This window comes from Lepisosteus oculatus, chromosome 27 (assembly GCF_040954835.1).
Source record: "Lepisosteus oculatus isolate fLepOcu1 chromosome 27, fLepOcu1.hap2, whole genome shotgun sequence".
Taxonomy (NCBI): domain Eukaryota; kingdom Metazoa; phylum Chordata; class Actinopteri; order Semionotiformes; family Lepisosteidae; genus Lepisosteus; species Lepisosteus oculatus.
In genome coordinates, this window is record NC_090722.1 from 961793 (window position 1) to 976203 (window position 14411).

At 44.3% G+C, this 14411-nt stretch overlaps 2 protein-coding genes across 2 annotated transcripts; both read right to left on the reverse strand.

Moving 5' to 3' along the window:
- Positions 1-1500: 1500 nt before the first annotated feature.
- Positions 1501-3049, reverse strand: LOC138225244 (fish-egg lectin-like). The gene is made up of 4 exons (XM_069184772.1): positions 2967-3049; positions 2332-2577; positions 1810-2152; positions 1501-1722 (listed from the first exon to the last, which is right to left on the reverse strand). Exons 1-4 carry the CDS (start codon positions 3013-3015, stop codon positions 1581-1583), a joined length of 780 nt encoding a protein of 259 aa, XP_069040873.1. The 5' UTR covers positions 3016-3049; the 3' UTR covers positions 1501-1580.
- Positions 3050-11186: 8137 nt separating this feature from the next.
- Positions 11187-13601, reverse strand: LOC138225400 (maestro heat-like repeat-containing protein family member 1). The gene is made up of 6 exons (XM_069185517.1): positions 13338-13601; positions 12954-13103; positions 12687-12758; positions 12267-12363; positions 11693-11758; positions 11187-11269 (listed from the first exon to the last, which is right to left on the reverse strand). The coding sequence occupies exons 1-6, from the start codon at positions 13599-13601 to the stop codon at positions 11187-11189; spliced, it is 732 nt and encodes a 243-aa protein (XP_069041618.1).
- Between the last annotated feature and the right edge of the window lie 810 nt (positions 13602-14411).

The following is a 14411-nucleotide window of genomic DNA, read 5'->3' on the forward strand; positions in this document are numbered from 1 at the left end:
AGCAATTGTGAGGTTCACACTATGAGCTCTTCTGTTCTTAATAAATTTAAACATAAAGAACTTCTCTGTGATCTTTAAATTTCCTTCCTCTCTGATGGGCAAATGACCAGTAAAACTAGTTTTAGTTCAATTCCTGGGTTGATTGCTTTGTGGAGTTTGCATGTTCTCTCTGGGTTTCCTCCAGGTGCTCCAGTTTACTCCCACAGTCCAGCGACATACTGGTAGGTTAACTGGCCTGTGGTAACATTAGGCTGGTGTGAGTGTCTATATGCCCTGTGAAGGACTAGCATCCCTTCAGATTTTCACTCCAAATGATTCGATCGGTGGTCTCTAAATTGACCAGTCTCAAAAACCAATTTTGCGATGACTAAATCTCCCACAGTACTAGAGCATAACATACGCTCTCTGGTCTAGCGGTTTTACAATGCTTCTAGAAAAGATGAAAAATCTGCAGTTGCTGCTCAACCATCAATAACGGCAACACTATGTACAGTGTGTTTGGAAAGTATTTATATTAAAAGTCAACAATAGAAAGGCTTCAATAGTACTTTCCTGGATTTTGCTGCATATACTTTCCACTCATTTTTGAAAGTCTAATTAGGCCCTGCTGAGACCCAGCGCAGGACTGCACACACTCACAGGACTCAGATTTTTTTACACTTACTGAAAAAAAAAAATTACTTGTATGAAATGCGCCTTTTAAGAGCAACGAGCAGCTACACTGCAGCTAGGTCCTGTTTCTCACAAGCCTCTGGGGAAAGATTACGTTTCTATTTCCTAAATGCACCTCTAGTTTCTGTTTGGGCTCTCACTGACCCCTTCAATCTAGTCCTTTAGGTTGACTTTATCAGTGCCCATAAGACTGATATATTTGTGCCAGGAAATCTTTGGCCCTTTACCCACTGTGAAACACCATAATCTCATTTGGTACTTCTACAGTGCTACTCTACCTCGTCCATCTAATTCGCATCACCTATAACCTAGACTAGGTGAGCAATAGTAGAACCTACATAAAATCACTGCAGGTCAGGGAGTGTTGCTTGCCAGGACACCTAAATATTTTAGGCCTAGTACAATGTCCTACATAACCACTTCTCAAATGAATACATGGCACCTGTATTTCAAAGGTGCCTTTACTCAGACCCTTCTGAAAGACTAAATACATTAAATCTTACTGTGGCTGCTTCTACATAGTTGAAGTCAGGCAAGGATTTATCAAAAGACTATTTAACCTCCATGTTAGCAATTTCCTACAATAAATTAGACTGATCTGCTTTAGTCCTGATGGCTCCAATAAAGTAGTTAAGCACCTCAGGCTCAAACTACTGATGACAGCTGTCTCTTCCTTGTTGGCACTACAAGACATGCTCAAGTGCACGGGCAGTGTCCATGATTGGATGCAATTATTGTTGCAGTGTTTTCTGAATGAGCTCTTAGTTCCACGTCATAAAATAACATTGTGATCAGATTGAGGGGGGGAATAAAAAGCATGCAACATCAGAAGTTCCAGGCTATTTTATTTGGCTCAGAAGGTAGAAACATTCACTATTCTCCTCCCATGACCAGACCATAAGGGCTACTCAGACCTGACACCTCTGGACTCGGCCATCTTTGCACACAATCCAGAGGATTCCTCGGTCATAGGACACATGCCTGGCCACACCAGCTGCCCTTAGAGCCCACCACCTCCTGCCAAAGGGGTTACAGGCATCAACACCAAGCCTGCAGGAAAAGGAGCAGGGTTAGAGCAGCATAGAATTAGGACAGTCATTCATGCAACCATGTGCATTAAACCCTCCCCCAGCTCACCTCTTGAAGACCACTCCATTCCTGCTCACCCCATACACACTGCCATCTGAGCCCACCTCCACCAGGGACAGGGAGCCCTGAATGGGGTACCACCTGTCAGAGCCTTTGCAGGAATCCCCACTCACATCCAGCTTGACGAAGATCCGGTCCAACCGGTTCACTCCCCAGCAGCCAAAAGGCCCACAGGAATAGTACTTGAGGGAGCCCACAACAGGAATCCAGGGGATGTTGCCCTGGCCAGCATACTGCAGCACAGGCCCACTGTTCAGGCAGAAGATGGAATTGGCAGCATTGACACCAACCACGAACTTGTCTCCACCAGCATCAATCTGGATGAGGGAGCCTGCAGAGGAGAGCAAGAAATACAGCTGATCTCAGCAGGGGGCAGTGCAGTGCTCATTCCTCAGTATGAGGTCATGAACACTTGAGGAATGAAAGTTGTTCTGGCTGAATGCAGCCACTAACTATGGATAAACTTAAAAGCTACCATTTCTAACCCATATAGATCAGCTGCAGCCTCACCTGGCTGTACTTGGATCCACCTTCCCCGAAGCCACTTGAACACAAGGCTTGCGAGACTCACACTCCAGAGCCCTGCTGGCCCCACACTCACATGTTTCCCCTTCATGGCCAGAGAGACCCAGCTGTTGCCCTGGTAGCTGACCAGGTTGTCTGCATTGTCGACTCCACACACCCTTCCAGCACCAGCGTCTACCTGCTTCAGACTGCCAGGCACAGCCCGACACTGCAGGGCTTCAGCCACAGACACTGGGGAGGAGAGGACACCACTAAGATCAGGTGGAAGGAGCCTGGGCTTAAGGCAACAGAGGATCATGAGCAGTTGACAGTGAGGAACTAATCAAGAGACAGGACAGAATAAAACAAGTCAACAGGGCATTAACACATTAGCAACAATATGAACAGAGGTTATACTCCCCTATGTGCAATAAACATGGTCTTGTTTTCAGGTGCTATTGGAGTTCTACATCCGAGTCATGGATTTAATACAAATAGCACTCCAAGTATTTTTTTAGGCAACACCTACACTCAAGGTCAAATCAGCTATACTAACACATAAATACAAGCAATATGCAGTTATTTCTCTTATCTACCCTTATACTGCTCCTTTTAACTAAAACAGAATATCCAAACCATACCTAGAAGAACTCCCACAAGCAAACACAACACACAGCCTCTCCCTTCCATGTTGATGAGTGATCACACAAACTTCATGTATAGTATAAGCACCACCAGTGGCCTTTATATACTCAAGACCGCTGGGCTTCAGCTCCTACACACACCTGTCTAACCAGGTGTTAAATTGGAGCATAATGACCTGCTGATTGAATCATTCAAGTTTCAATTACAGAAAACATCATGAATTATCCTCAGGTTGTAGGAATCATGACAACAAAAACTGAAATTGAAGCCCAGTGCTTCAGATAGTCATGAGCTGGATTAGTTCTAATATCAGCAGTGACATCCTCCAGTAGTGTCGATAAGGGGTGATCACAGGTGCTGCTGGAACACAAAAAAACTCTGTAAATGTTTAATGCAAGAAATAACTGAATTAGCTAATGAAACAACTAGGTGTATCAGGTCTTGCACTAAAATGTTTTACAAAGCTGAATATTTCATTACTCTTGTTACAAACCTTTGCAGTCTTTGTCCTGAGATATTCTTTTCATTTCACGTTTCATCTGACAGATTAAAGATTACATTTTTCTGAGCACTCAGAGAAACATATTTTGGACCTGATTTGAAATCTTCCAGGTCCTGTCTTGTTTTCTCAGTTAATCTCATGTGGGAGAGGATTAGTGTTAATTAAAACACAAGTTACTGCATTCAGAATGGGGAATTAATGACACTGTAGCTCTTAAGGCACCTAATTCACGAGTGACCATTTGGACAGAATAGTGAGGTGGATTTTAGGACTGCAGCCTCACATTTCCTGGGGTTGATTTCCAGCTGAATTTCCTGCTGTGTGGAGCTTGTATGTCTTCCATGTGGATTTTCTCTATGGGACCAGATTGCTCCCACTTTAGAAAGGTGACCTGGCTTGTGTGTGAATTTCATAAATCCTCCCCTTGTGCTTGTGTTCACAGCTGCTGGTCGTTTCTTGACTGCAGATTGGAGGGTGTTTGTCTGTGAGGATATTAAAGACAAGGTAGATGTCATTACTACATACATTTATGGGTGGAAATGTGTTTCCATCTAAACAGACAGAAAGGAAATGCTAGATTATGGAGGAAAGTGATTCAAAGGAAGGTACAGGAAGAATTAAAACAGCCTTAAAGAGATGGGAAATCCCAGGTGGAGAAATTGATGAATGGAAACAGGACCAGGCCAGACAGCCAAGTCCCCCACAGTAACAGCTTGTTGAGCCTCACACCTTGAGCCACCATGTAAATGAGCTGAATTATTTCTTATCTCAGTTTGAGAGCAGTGAACCAGCAGAGGCCATTTTTAACAATGGAATTGGGCCCACTGGTGTCTCTCCTTTACTATAACAGCTGAACAAGTGGGGCGGCTGTTTTTAATGGGTCCTGACAGACCAGAAGGGTATATACTTTGCAGAAGTGTCTTGACACTCAGTCCTGTATTGAGTAACCTTCAGAAATCTCTTCCCACTATTACAGGTCTAAGGTTTTGGAAAATAATTGTTCCTCTGATTTTATTACTGTTTTATTACTGCCGACTACAGTGTCCGCCACACATCGTCGTTTGCAAAGGCAAAGTGCCACTTCTCCTTCTTGGGTGGAGCGGTGGCTCTGTGCATGTGGCTGGAAGGTTGCCAGTTCAAATCCCACTGCTGGCAGAGGAATCCTACTCTCTTGGGCCCCTTAACACCATAAGCGAGCTGGGGTATGTGAAAAGACAAATTCCTAATGCAAGAAATTGTATATGGCTAATAAAGTGATCTCATCTTAATAATTAATAATAATTTCTTACACTTATACAGTACATGCTTTTCTGGACACTTCACTCAGAGCTCTTTACAGGTAATGGGGACTCCCCTCCTCCACCACCAGTGTGCAGCCCCACCTGGATGATGCGCCAGTACACTCCCCACACACCAGCTCTCAGTGGGGAGGAGAGCAGAGTGATGAAGCCAGTTCAGAGATGGGGATTATTAGGAGGCAAAGAACAGGGGGAAATTTGGCCAGGACCAGGGTAACACCCCAAATCTTTTTCAGAAACACCCTGGGATCTTTAATGATCAAAGAGAGTCAGGACCTGTTTTATTCCTCATTTGAAGGACGGCACCTTTTTTACAGTATAGTGTCCCCCATTGCTATACTGGGGCACTAGGACCCACACAGACAGCAGGGGGAGCGCCCCCCTACTGGTACCAGTTACACCTCTTCCAGCAGCAGCCTCAGCTTTTCCAGGAGTCTCCCATCCAGGTCCTGACCAGACTGACACCTGTTGGGCTTCAGTGAGTTGCCAGCTGTGAGCTGCAGGGTGATAGAGCTGCTGTGTGTAAAACATAAAAGGCTCTGGAGTCTGTGGAGACACGAGGATTCAAACCCGCTCTCTCACTGGACACAGAGCAACTCATCAACAGAGTGACGCTTTGCTCACTGGTGGCGTTTTCACCTGCCAGCTGGAGAGTCCTGGGTTTGATTCCCAGGCACCATACTGGGAATTGTACTTTCACAAATAAAGTTCACAGTCGTACATTAAAGACATAAAGATTCTTTATCCCAATTAGGACTGTTTATCTTTTATTTATTTGAATAAATCAGTATATTAGCCATATACAATTTCTTGCCTTAGGAATTTGTCTTTTCACATACCCCAACTTGCTCTCCATGAGACACACAGGCAGAGAGAAGCTTGGGGTCAGAGCACAGAGTCAGCTCTTTATACAGCACCCCTGGCTTCTGGAGAAGTTGGGGTTAAGGACTTTGCTCAGGGACCCAACAGTGTAGGAGTCCTCCGCCAGTTGCAGGATTTGAACCAGCAACCTTCCAACCACAAGCACAGAGCCACCACTCCGCCCAAAGACTTCATAAACTTATTATGTAGGACTCAGACTATTATCTCGATTGCAGTACATCTCATTTTGTTTTTTTGTAGCAGCTAGACACAAGGACATTTATTCTCTAAATTTAATGAATTATTACGTAGTGTTTCAATCATGGTGTCCTGCAGGTCCTTTTAAGGACTTCTGATATATTTGCATCCTAGTTGTGACACAAAGGGACAAAGGCAAAAGACACATACTTACAATGCTTTAGAATTCTGTGAGTGGCATTTATTAATTTGACATTTAATTATTTTTTTTAAGGGAACAGGAAGCGCATGCCTCTCCAAAAACAAAGTGTAGTTTTTAAATACAGTAGGTGCATGAGCCAAATACACTGACACACAAACAACACTTCAGACGCTCACACACAACATATGATACACATGAACGTTAACGATTGGCATTATTAACGTTCATGATACAGTTTTGTTTAGATCAAGCTAAGTAAAGTTAAAACGAGTAAGGAAAGATATTGAGTTAAAGAAATCCCTAAAGTAATATCCACAGATATCCATACATGCAGTTAATCTAGATTGCTGGGATTAGCTCTGGCAGTACATGCTGGATGTATAATTGAAAAAATGTTCCAATTCAAAATAAAATGCAGAAGATATTCTCTTCAAAATTTGAATAGTTAAGAAATAAAAATATATTCAAATATCACTGAAGCCTGCATTTGTGATACAGTAGTGATTCCAATTTTATTCTGCTGATTTGTTTTTAACTGATTTGTTTTTAACATCTCCTGCACATTATATAGTGCATAGTACCTGTACAAAATGGGCTACTTAAAGTATCTGATCTGAGTGACTGCTGAGAAGGAATTCACACAGTATGAACTGTGCAAAAACAAAAAGCTTTCTAAAATTGCAGATAGCTCATGGATCACAAATAATTGTCTTTTAAATATCATTGGTTTGAAAGAAACCAAAACTGCAGGAGCATCAATAAAGAGATGTCCAGTCCACACAGATCCTCTTTTAACAGTTTAGTTTACAAAACTGAAAAACAAACATGAGATATGAGATGACATCAATGTTCTAGTTTGATGACAAGGATCAAAAGAACAGGTGAAACAGCCTGTAGAGGCCAATTAACTTAGTTTGCAAAGGACCAGAGGCTTCTTTCTATCAATACGTATATAAACTGATCATTTTCAACAGAACAAACACATGACACCGTGTTTTAACCATAAACACTTACAGTTTTCAGATGAACCTTGGGCTAGTTACATCGGCCCAACACTAGAGTGGGGCAGTGTATATGTTTCATGTTTATATCACTTCGTCCGTGTTATTGCTATTTTTATTAATATTACTTGAATATTTAACATACAATAATATAGACAATTAATAATAATGTCAAATGGTGAGTATATGTTATTTCTGTATTTTATTAGGAGAGACAGAGTCTTCATGTTAAAAACACATCTTGCGTGTTCCCTGGAGCTGAACCCGGGTCGCTGGTGTGGCAAGACCTCCACCACTGAGCTGCAGCATCGTCCTGCTTGAACAAGCACCTACACTTAAAACTAAATGTCTGTCATCTTCCAGGACACTGCAAATAAGCATTAGATACAGCACAATAAATAAATATGTACTGTATAAAGACCACACAATTAAAATTAGTGATGCTATAAATGCTTACAGAAAAAGTGAAATAAAAAAACAAATTCCATTTTATTTCAAAGTCTTTTGAAACGAATCTACAGTATATCAATATACCGAATGGATCAAAACATTTTCTCGCATTCATTGTGGTGTTGTTGTAAGGAAAGAGTGATTGCCTCAAAATGATTGCCTTTACTGTCTAGTACACTTCTGTTTTTCACATAATATATAACATTATAACATAATACATTTAATTATATGTATAATCTATTTGACAATCAAAACCCAAAATAAAATTCTGTTTTCTAATTACTATTTATGCACAGTTACTAATACTTCTGTAGTTAATTCAAAAAATATATAGTTATTGTACAGTATACTACGGCAAGCACAAGAAAGCACTAAGGACTTAATATACATTTAATTTTTATTATAAAAATACGATTTTCTGTGTGCTAGATACTTGGCACATTGAGGATTCACTGCGCCACTTGTCAGTCTAACAGAGCACTCCGAGTGGCTGTATCTGTAAGTGCTGATTATTAAGGTAACATTTTGTGCAGGTGGCAGAAGAGTTTCAAAGGTTACTGCCCATCAATTAATTTCATGCTTTCTAATATGCTGCCCGACTTTCCAATACAATTCAAAAGGGGAACTACAGTCCCAGTTTCTCAGGCCAGTTATTAAATTTCTGTAGCAAATTAAATTCATTGACAGTATAGAAAATTGTACAAATATCAACTGAAGCACAAAATCATGAACTTTGTGAAAGTTCCGTAAGTCGCCATTCTGTCGCAAACCTCTTTTATCTCAAGAGTTAACAAATTCGACTTATCGGCAAGACGTCGAGAGCAGTATTTCTAATGGATTAAAAGAGGTGTCTCACAAGCCTGCTTCTTATAATGAACTGCAGATGCTGGGCATACCTGGACATTTTGACTATTTTGTTATGTATATTGGAGGCTTTACAAGTTACTGTTTACATCTGACTATCATTGTGGTTTGAAATACGCTCATCAATGCTGATAGTTTCTAACCTCTTATAAAAATAGTGTCTATATAAAAAAGTGTTTCAGTTCCCCTTTCAAGGAAAATCAAAGATCAATGGTATAATGTTTACTTTCCATTCATATGTTGTCAGTTTCTAGAATGACATATTTCAACATTCAGTGACTTTCTGAAGAAGGTAGAACATGCATCTCTAGAGAAAAGTGCTTTTAAAATCTCCGTCTATCCCTCAGTCGTGTTGAAAGAAATCGCTCAGAGATTTCCGGTTTTCATGGCGTCAATAGTAACAGAAGCCCTGAGTCTGTGTGTGAGGATTAGGAACAGATCACCTCACCTCTCTCTCCACAGGATTCTTAAACCTTGCTTCTTTCACACTGTCCTGAAGCGCTTGTTTCACAGTCTCCTGCTGAGAGAGGTGCTGGGCAGCTGCACCAACACACTGGTACAGGAAGGCCTGTGACACTGGAGAAGAGGACAGTGAGCACTGAGCTCAGGAGCTCAGACAGCACACTGAACCAGGGCACACAGAACCCAGAATGGGCTCAGCCTTCTGCCAGACTCACCTTATCCTCAGAGACAATACAGACCACTCCGTCTGTGTCCTGAGTGAGCCCGCAGGCCCACACCTCATCCGCCACTGCACTCAGTGTGTTAGAGACGAGCTGCAGACACACAGGGGAGGCAATCAGGTCCACAGCAGAATGAGCAAACACACCCACACACCACACTAGGCTGATTGTGTTACTGCTCAGCTATGAGGACTGAGAGGGATTCTCTCACACTACAGGACTACAAGACAACAGCATTCGAATGGCATCACTTTACCTTACAAAAAAATTGAGCCCTTCTCCTGCCTATCCCCCCAATCTCCTCTCTCACTACTACTTAAAAAGATTAACAGAATCTTCTTGTTTTTCACTGCTTCTACTGCAGCTCTTCAGCACTGCTGGACTTCAGGTTCACAGGGTTGCTGTCTAGAGATCTCAGCTCAGTGGAGAGTTTAACAAAGGGATGGGAGCTCTGTGGAAGTGAAGCCAGCAGACACAATGTGTGCCGGAGAGGCTGCTCTCAGTCCAGCTGTGTCATACCTGGCCCGGGGCACTGGCACCCTGAGAGGTGCAGACTGCAGGAGACCCAGGTGGACTCACAGTCGCACGCCTTTGGGCTCATCTTGTTCTGTCATATCAGACAGCAAGAACAACACAGTGAAGACGTGAGCTGGAAATGGATTCACACTCATAACAAGTCAACGTATTGCTCACAGGCCAGTAGCAACACTCAAGAGATACCACAGAAGTCTCTTTTACCAACTTCTTGTACTGGAATACAATCCACCTCTGCTAACTGGCAGAATGGGGAAATGAAAGACGCAAGGAAGTCCTGCACTTCATTAACAGAAGCGACAATTCATTTCTCCCGAGATCTGCACTCTGTACATACTGTAGTCTTCTAGTGAATATAAAAAACCCACAAGTTAAGAAGCTTGAACTCCTTCCTGCTCAGACCGTCATGTTCACACAGTAATAACTCGATCTGCCCAGGAGAAACAACACTAGAACAATCCGATCCGTGTGACCAAGCCTCAGCACATCCCTGCCTAGTCCAGTAAACAGCCATGACTCTTGAATCCGCAGTGGAAAAAGAAGCTCAGAAGGTGAGATGTTTTCTTCGCTTCGTACTTGAGCTCTGAGCAAGTCAGTAAAATTGGAACGCGCTCCTGACCGCCAAATGTTACGTAACAATCCTGCTGCCACTACGTGACACATGCGCATATTCAGTGATTACAATCATTAATATTATGGATCGAAAGTTATTATACAACTTAGTATTCTTCCTGCTCTCCCCACAAGCAAATGGTTCTCTTATTTCCAGTGTCAGATGGAAAGTGTGTGAAGACACAGAGCAGCGCTTCTTCTTTATGACATGAACTGAGACATGCGTCTCCCCACGATCACTCCAGACTGCGGCTTCCTCCCACTTTCAACAGACCTACTACAATGCCTTGTGTTTCATGCTACACCATAACCGTGGCTTTTCCTGATCATAAAAATCTCCAACCAAACCAATCTAAGACAATTCATGATCATTTGCTGCACCGATTGTATGAAAGAATGGTCTAGACTTGCAACAGGCAGATCTGTCTGCTATACTGTGCATTAAAATGTTCCTACTTTATTCCCTCACACACAGACCTAGTGCTCTCAACAATCTGTAAAAGCACATCGCACTTTCAGAGCAACTCGACTCCCAGCACACTGCAGCGGGGCCGCGGTGTGAGAAATCCCTGTGGGCCAGGAGAGCCAGAGACCTGCTGCTGTGACGCAGGAGGTCAGCGGACTGATGGGTGGACAGACTAGCCGGTTTGGGCTGAAGCTGAATCACCTGAGCTCTCCTGCGCCCCTCTGTCTCTCAAGTGTTATTCTCTCTCCTGCACTTCACTGCTCTGTATTCTGTACTTCTGTGTGAAACAGCTTGTTTCCAGCTCCTCCTGTCTGAACACTTGCAGATTGAAGACAGAAAAACACTTCATACACTTCACTGTTGGTTTAGCACCATTCATACATTCTGAAATGAAAACCAGCTTCTGTACACGTTGTGTAATTTATTTAAACACAAATGTGTGTGTGAAGGAGAGAGAGAGGTTCGCTGTCTGGTCCAGAGTGAGCTAGGGCACCCAGGTGTCTCTGCAGTGGCTTTGGAGGGGCACCCCGACTCCAGAGTGCTGCTCAGGGCCGGGTGAAGAGCCCCATGGCTTCAGCAGTCCTCTCTCGCACCTGCGGCTCTGGGTCCTGCAGCAGGATCCTCAGATCTGCGGGAGGAAAGAGACGAGGCTGTTACTCGGGGTCCTGCAGTCCTGCTCAGCTCCTGACACACAGCTGCAGTGCTGATCCAGCTCTTGCCCAGCAGGTGTGAGTTAGGAGACACTGTGCAGAGCAGCAGGTCTGCACCTCATGCAGTGGGGTTAAAGAAGAAGTGTGAGATCCTTTCTGTGTGACATCTGTGTTCTCTTCACTGTCAGAAGGAACAGTAGTCAAAAATGAAGCTGGAAGAAACGGCCACACTGAAATTCACAGACCGCACAAGTATCTGAAAAGAATAAAATAAAGCAACTCTACTACAGATGTGCAATTCCACAGAAATCTGTTAAATCTGCAACACTGGGTATCTATGGTGTGAGAGGCTACAGCCAGAAGTTCTGGTTAAACAGACTCTAAAATACAAGCATCGTTACCTCGCTGAGCTATTCTCAGAGCGAAACAAGAGCAGAGTCTCCTCTGCAGCTGCTGCACTTGGAGGCCTGAAACACAGAGGGGTTGAACAGCAGAGCTCCTGCACACACAGCACCACACAGGATACTGCACCAGCGCACACTACCAACACTCTGAATGGAGAGCAGCTCATGGAAATGTGTTTCTTAGCGATATTGAAAGTCTGACTAACCTGCCTCATTACTGACAGAAAAATGCATTCCAAACACTAGACAGACGAGGCTGAAAGTGGTGCCCAGTGTCCTGCTGCAGAAATGAGACTACTGTACTGTAGCTAGACATACTAGAGCCTTCTTACTAGAGGCCTTTTACTAGTGTGACATATCAGAGCCTGAGTCCTTTGAGAAAACCCCAGTGATCAAACACATTCAGACTCAAACCTGCTTCAAGGGAAACCTACAGAGTAGCGTTTTAATGCTTGAATTCCCATCCCGGCAATACCCTCATCACTAACCACAGCACAACTCACTTTTACCAGTGGAGCATCATCTCTACACTGAGCCTCAATCACTCTTCTCATTGTCACTGAGCTCTTACCAATGAAGATGGCAGCACTTTCCCGAACCCAGGCCCTTCTGCTCTGTGCACCCTGGAGTGCAAGCCTCTGGGCCAGGCTGAACTGCCCACTCGTTATCTGGACACAGGGAATATTGCAGGGCAGTGTGAGACAGCACGCTACTACTGTACAGGAGCCCCCATGTGAGAGACAGCCCTCCATTACACATAAACACCTCTTAACCATCTAATGAGAGTGTATGAACTCATCAGCAGTACTGTGATTATAATCTGGATATAAACTGCTACTCACTGTAATTAGTGCTCAGTGTAAGCCTGGTTCAGCACAAATATATTTCCTAAATCTGACACCAGTCTTCGTGTGTTTGTGTCCCAAAAGCAGGGTGTGCTCCCCTCTCTCACCAGCTGCCCAGAAGCCAACCCCAGGAGAACCTCACTTACCAGGATCCTGCACATCTCCTTCATGGACAGCACACATTCCAGGGTGAAGTGCTGTAGGACTGTCCAGCAGGCCTGGGGAAATCCACATTGTCAAAACCAGTTTATCTTGACACAGAGCCCAAATTAAACAGAAACTACACAAATGTCACAAAATAGCAGCCACCCCTGAAACCCTTTGACACCTAGTTACCCTCTGAATGTTTAGATTTCCAGGCTACAAGTTCATACTGACTGTAGGGTTGTTTTTCTTCAGCTCTGTGTCTTTACCTGGATGACCTCTGTGCTGAGGTCAGTCAGGTTCAGCAGCACGCTGACCAGGGAGCTGTGGACCTCTTTGTTGAGCCGGGCTTTCTCAGAGCCCAGCCTGACCAGCTGCCCCAGAAAAACCACTGTGGCTCTGCGGACCTCCGGGCTCTCCTGTAACACAGACACAGGACTAGAGGGAAACTTTACACACAGACACGCACAAACTGTCACCACTTATTTTCTCCTCTCAGGGCTGGAGTCTGAGCCCACTGTCACTGTAGCTCAAAGGGCAAGCACTGTAATCATGGATATCCAATTGATCACAATTAAAAATATTATATTTAAATTTAATAGACAAAAACAAATGACACAATATTTGAACAAAGAACATCCTAAAAAACTTACACTTTCCAAGCAGGGCCTGGCTCTACAGTACACAAAGGGCACCAGTGCTTTGGCTTGACTCTTGTCCGCGATGGACAGGACAATGATCAAGCCCAGTAGAGCCCGCAGAACAACTGGCTCAGCTGGGGTCTCCTGCTCTGTCAGGGCTGAGCTCTGAGCTGCCAGCTGCTCCTCTGTGTGTCTGTGGATCTGAAGACAGGAGGACACCAGTCGGCCTTCATTCCCAGTACTGCTGGGACAAGGGTTACACTGGGGGAGGGTCATGCTGGTTGCTGCTGGACAGCAGAAGGGACAGCTAAAATTGAAGTTCTAGCCAGCCACATCTGAAGATAATTGTCCACCACGCCTGCCTCAGGTGGTTCAAGCTACACAAGCCGTGGTCTGGCAGCGCTCAGGAACTCGGTACTAAACTCTCGAGCTTCTCCCTGACTGCCGAGATTGCTCCCTGGATACTGGACCCTAGCTTCACCCTGCCTTTGTTGTCTAGATTACCCTCTTGTGCTTGTGTGCTGTGTCTGTCTGTTTACAGACTGTGGTTATTACCATCAGCTCTGAGTTTGGAGTTTGCTGTGTGATGAGCTTCTGTGTTCACCCAGCTTTGATATGGCCTGTTCTGGTTGTGGCTTTGGGCTGCTGGTCTGCACCAAGCTTTTCTGTGCTCGCCAGCCTGTCCCTGTGCTACAAACAGGGATCTGTTTGCTCACACAGTCACTTGCCTGTTTGCTGGTGTCACTCTGCCTGCTCTTGGGCAGCAACATATCACAGGGAGACAGTACCTCGGTGCTGTAGCTGTCAGCTGTCTGACTATCTGTCCTCTGCTCAGTTAGAAACACCAGCAGATTGGGTGTTCCACTTCTGGATCATCCACCTTCATGTCCCTCATCAGGCCGAGATGATCAGCCAGGTCCTTCACGGTCTCCGAGACCACCTGGCTGGTACTGAGGACCTGCCACACCTCCGGGAGTGAGCTGTAAAACACACCCCCAGCTGTGAGTGCAGGGCTCAGCATTCAAACTCATTCTCAGAGCTAAAATACACAAACACTGACGCCACAACACAGTGCTGTTGTTGTGA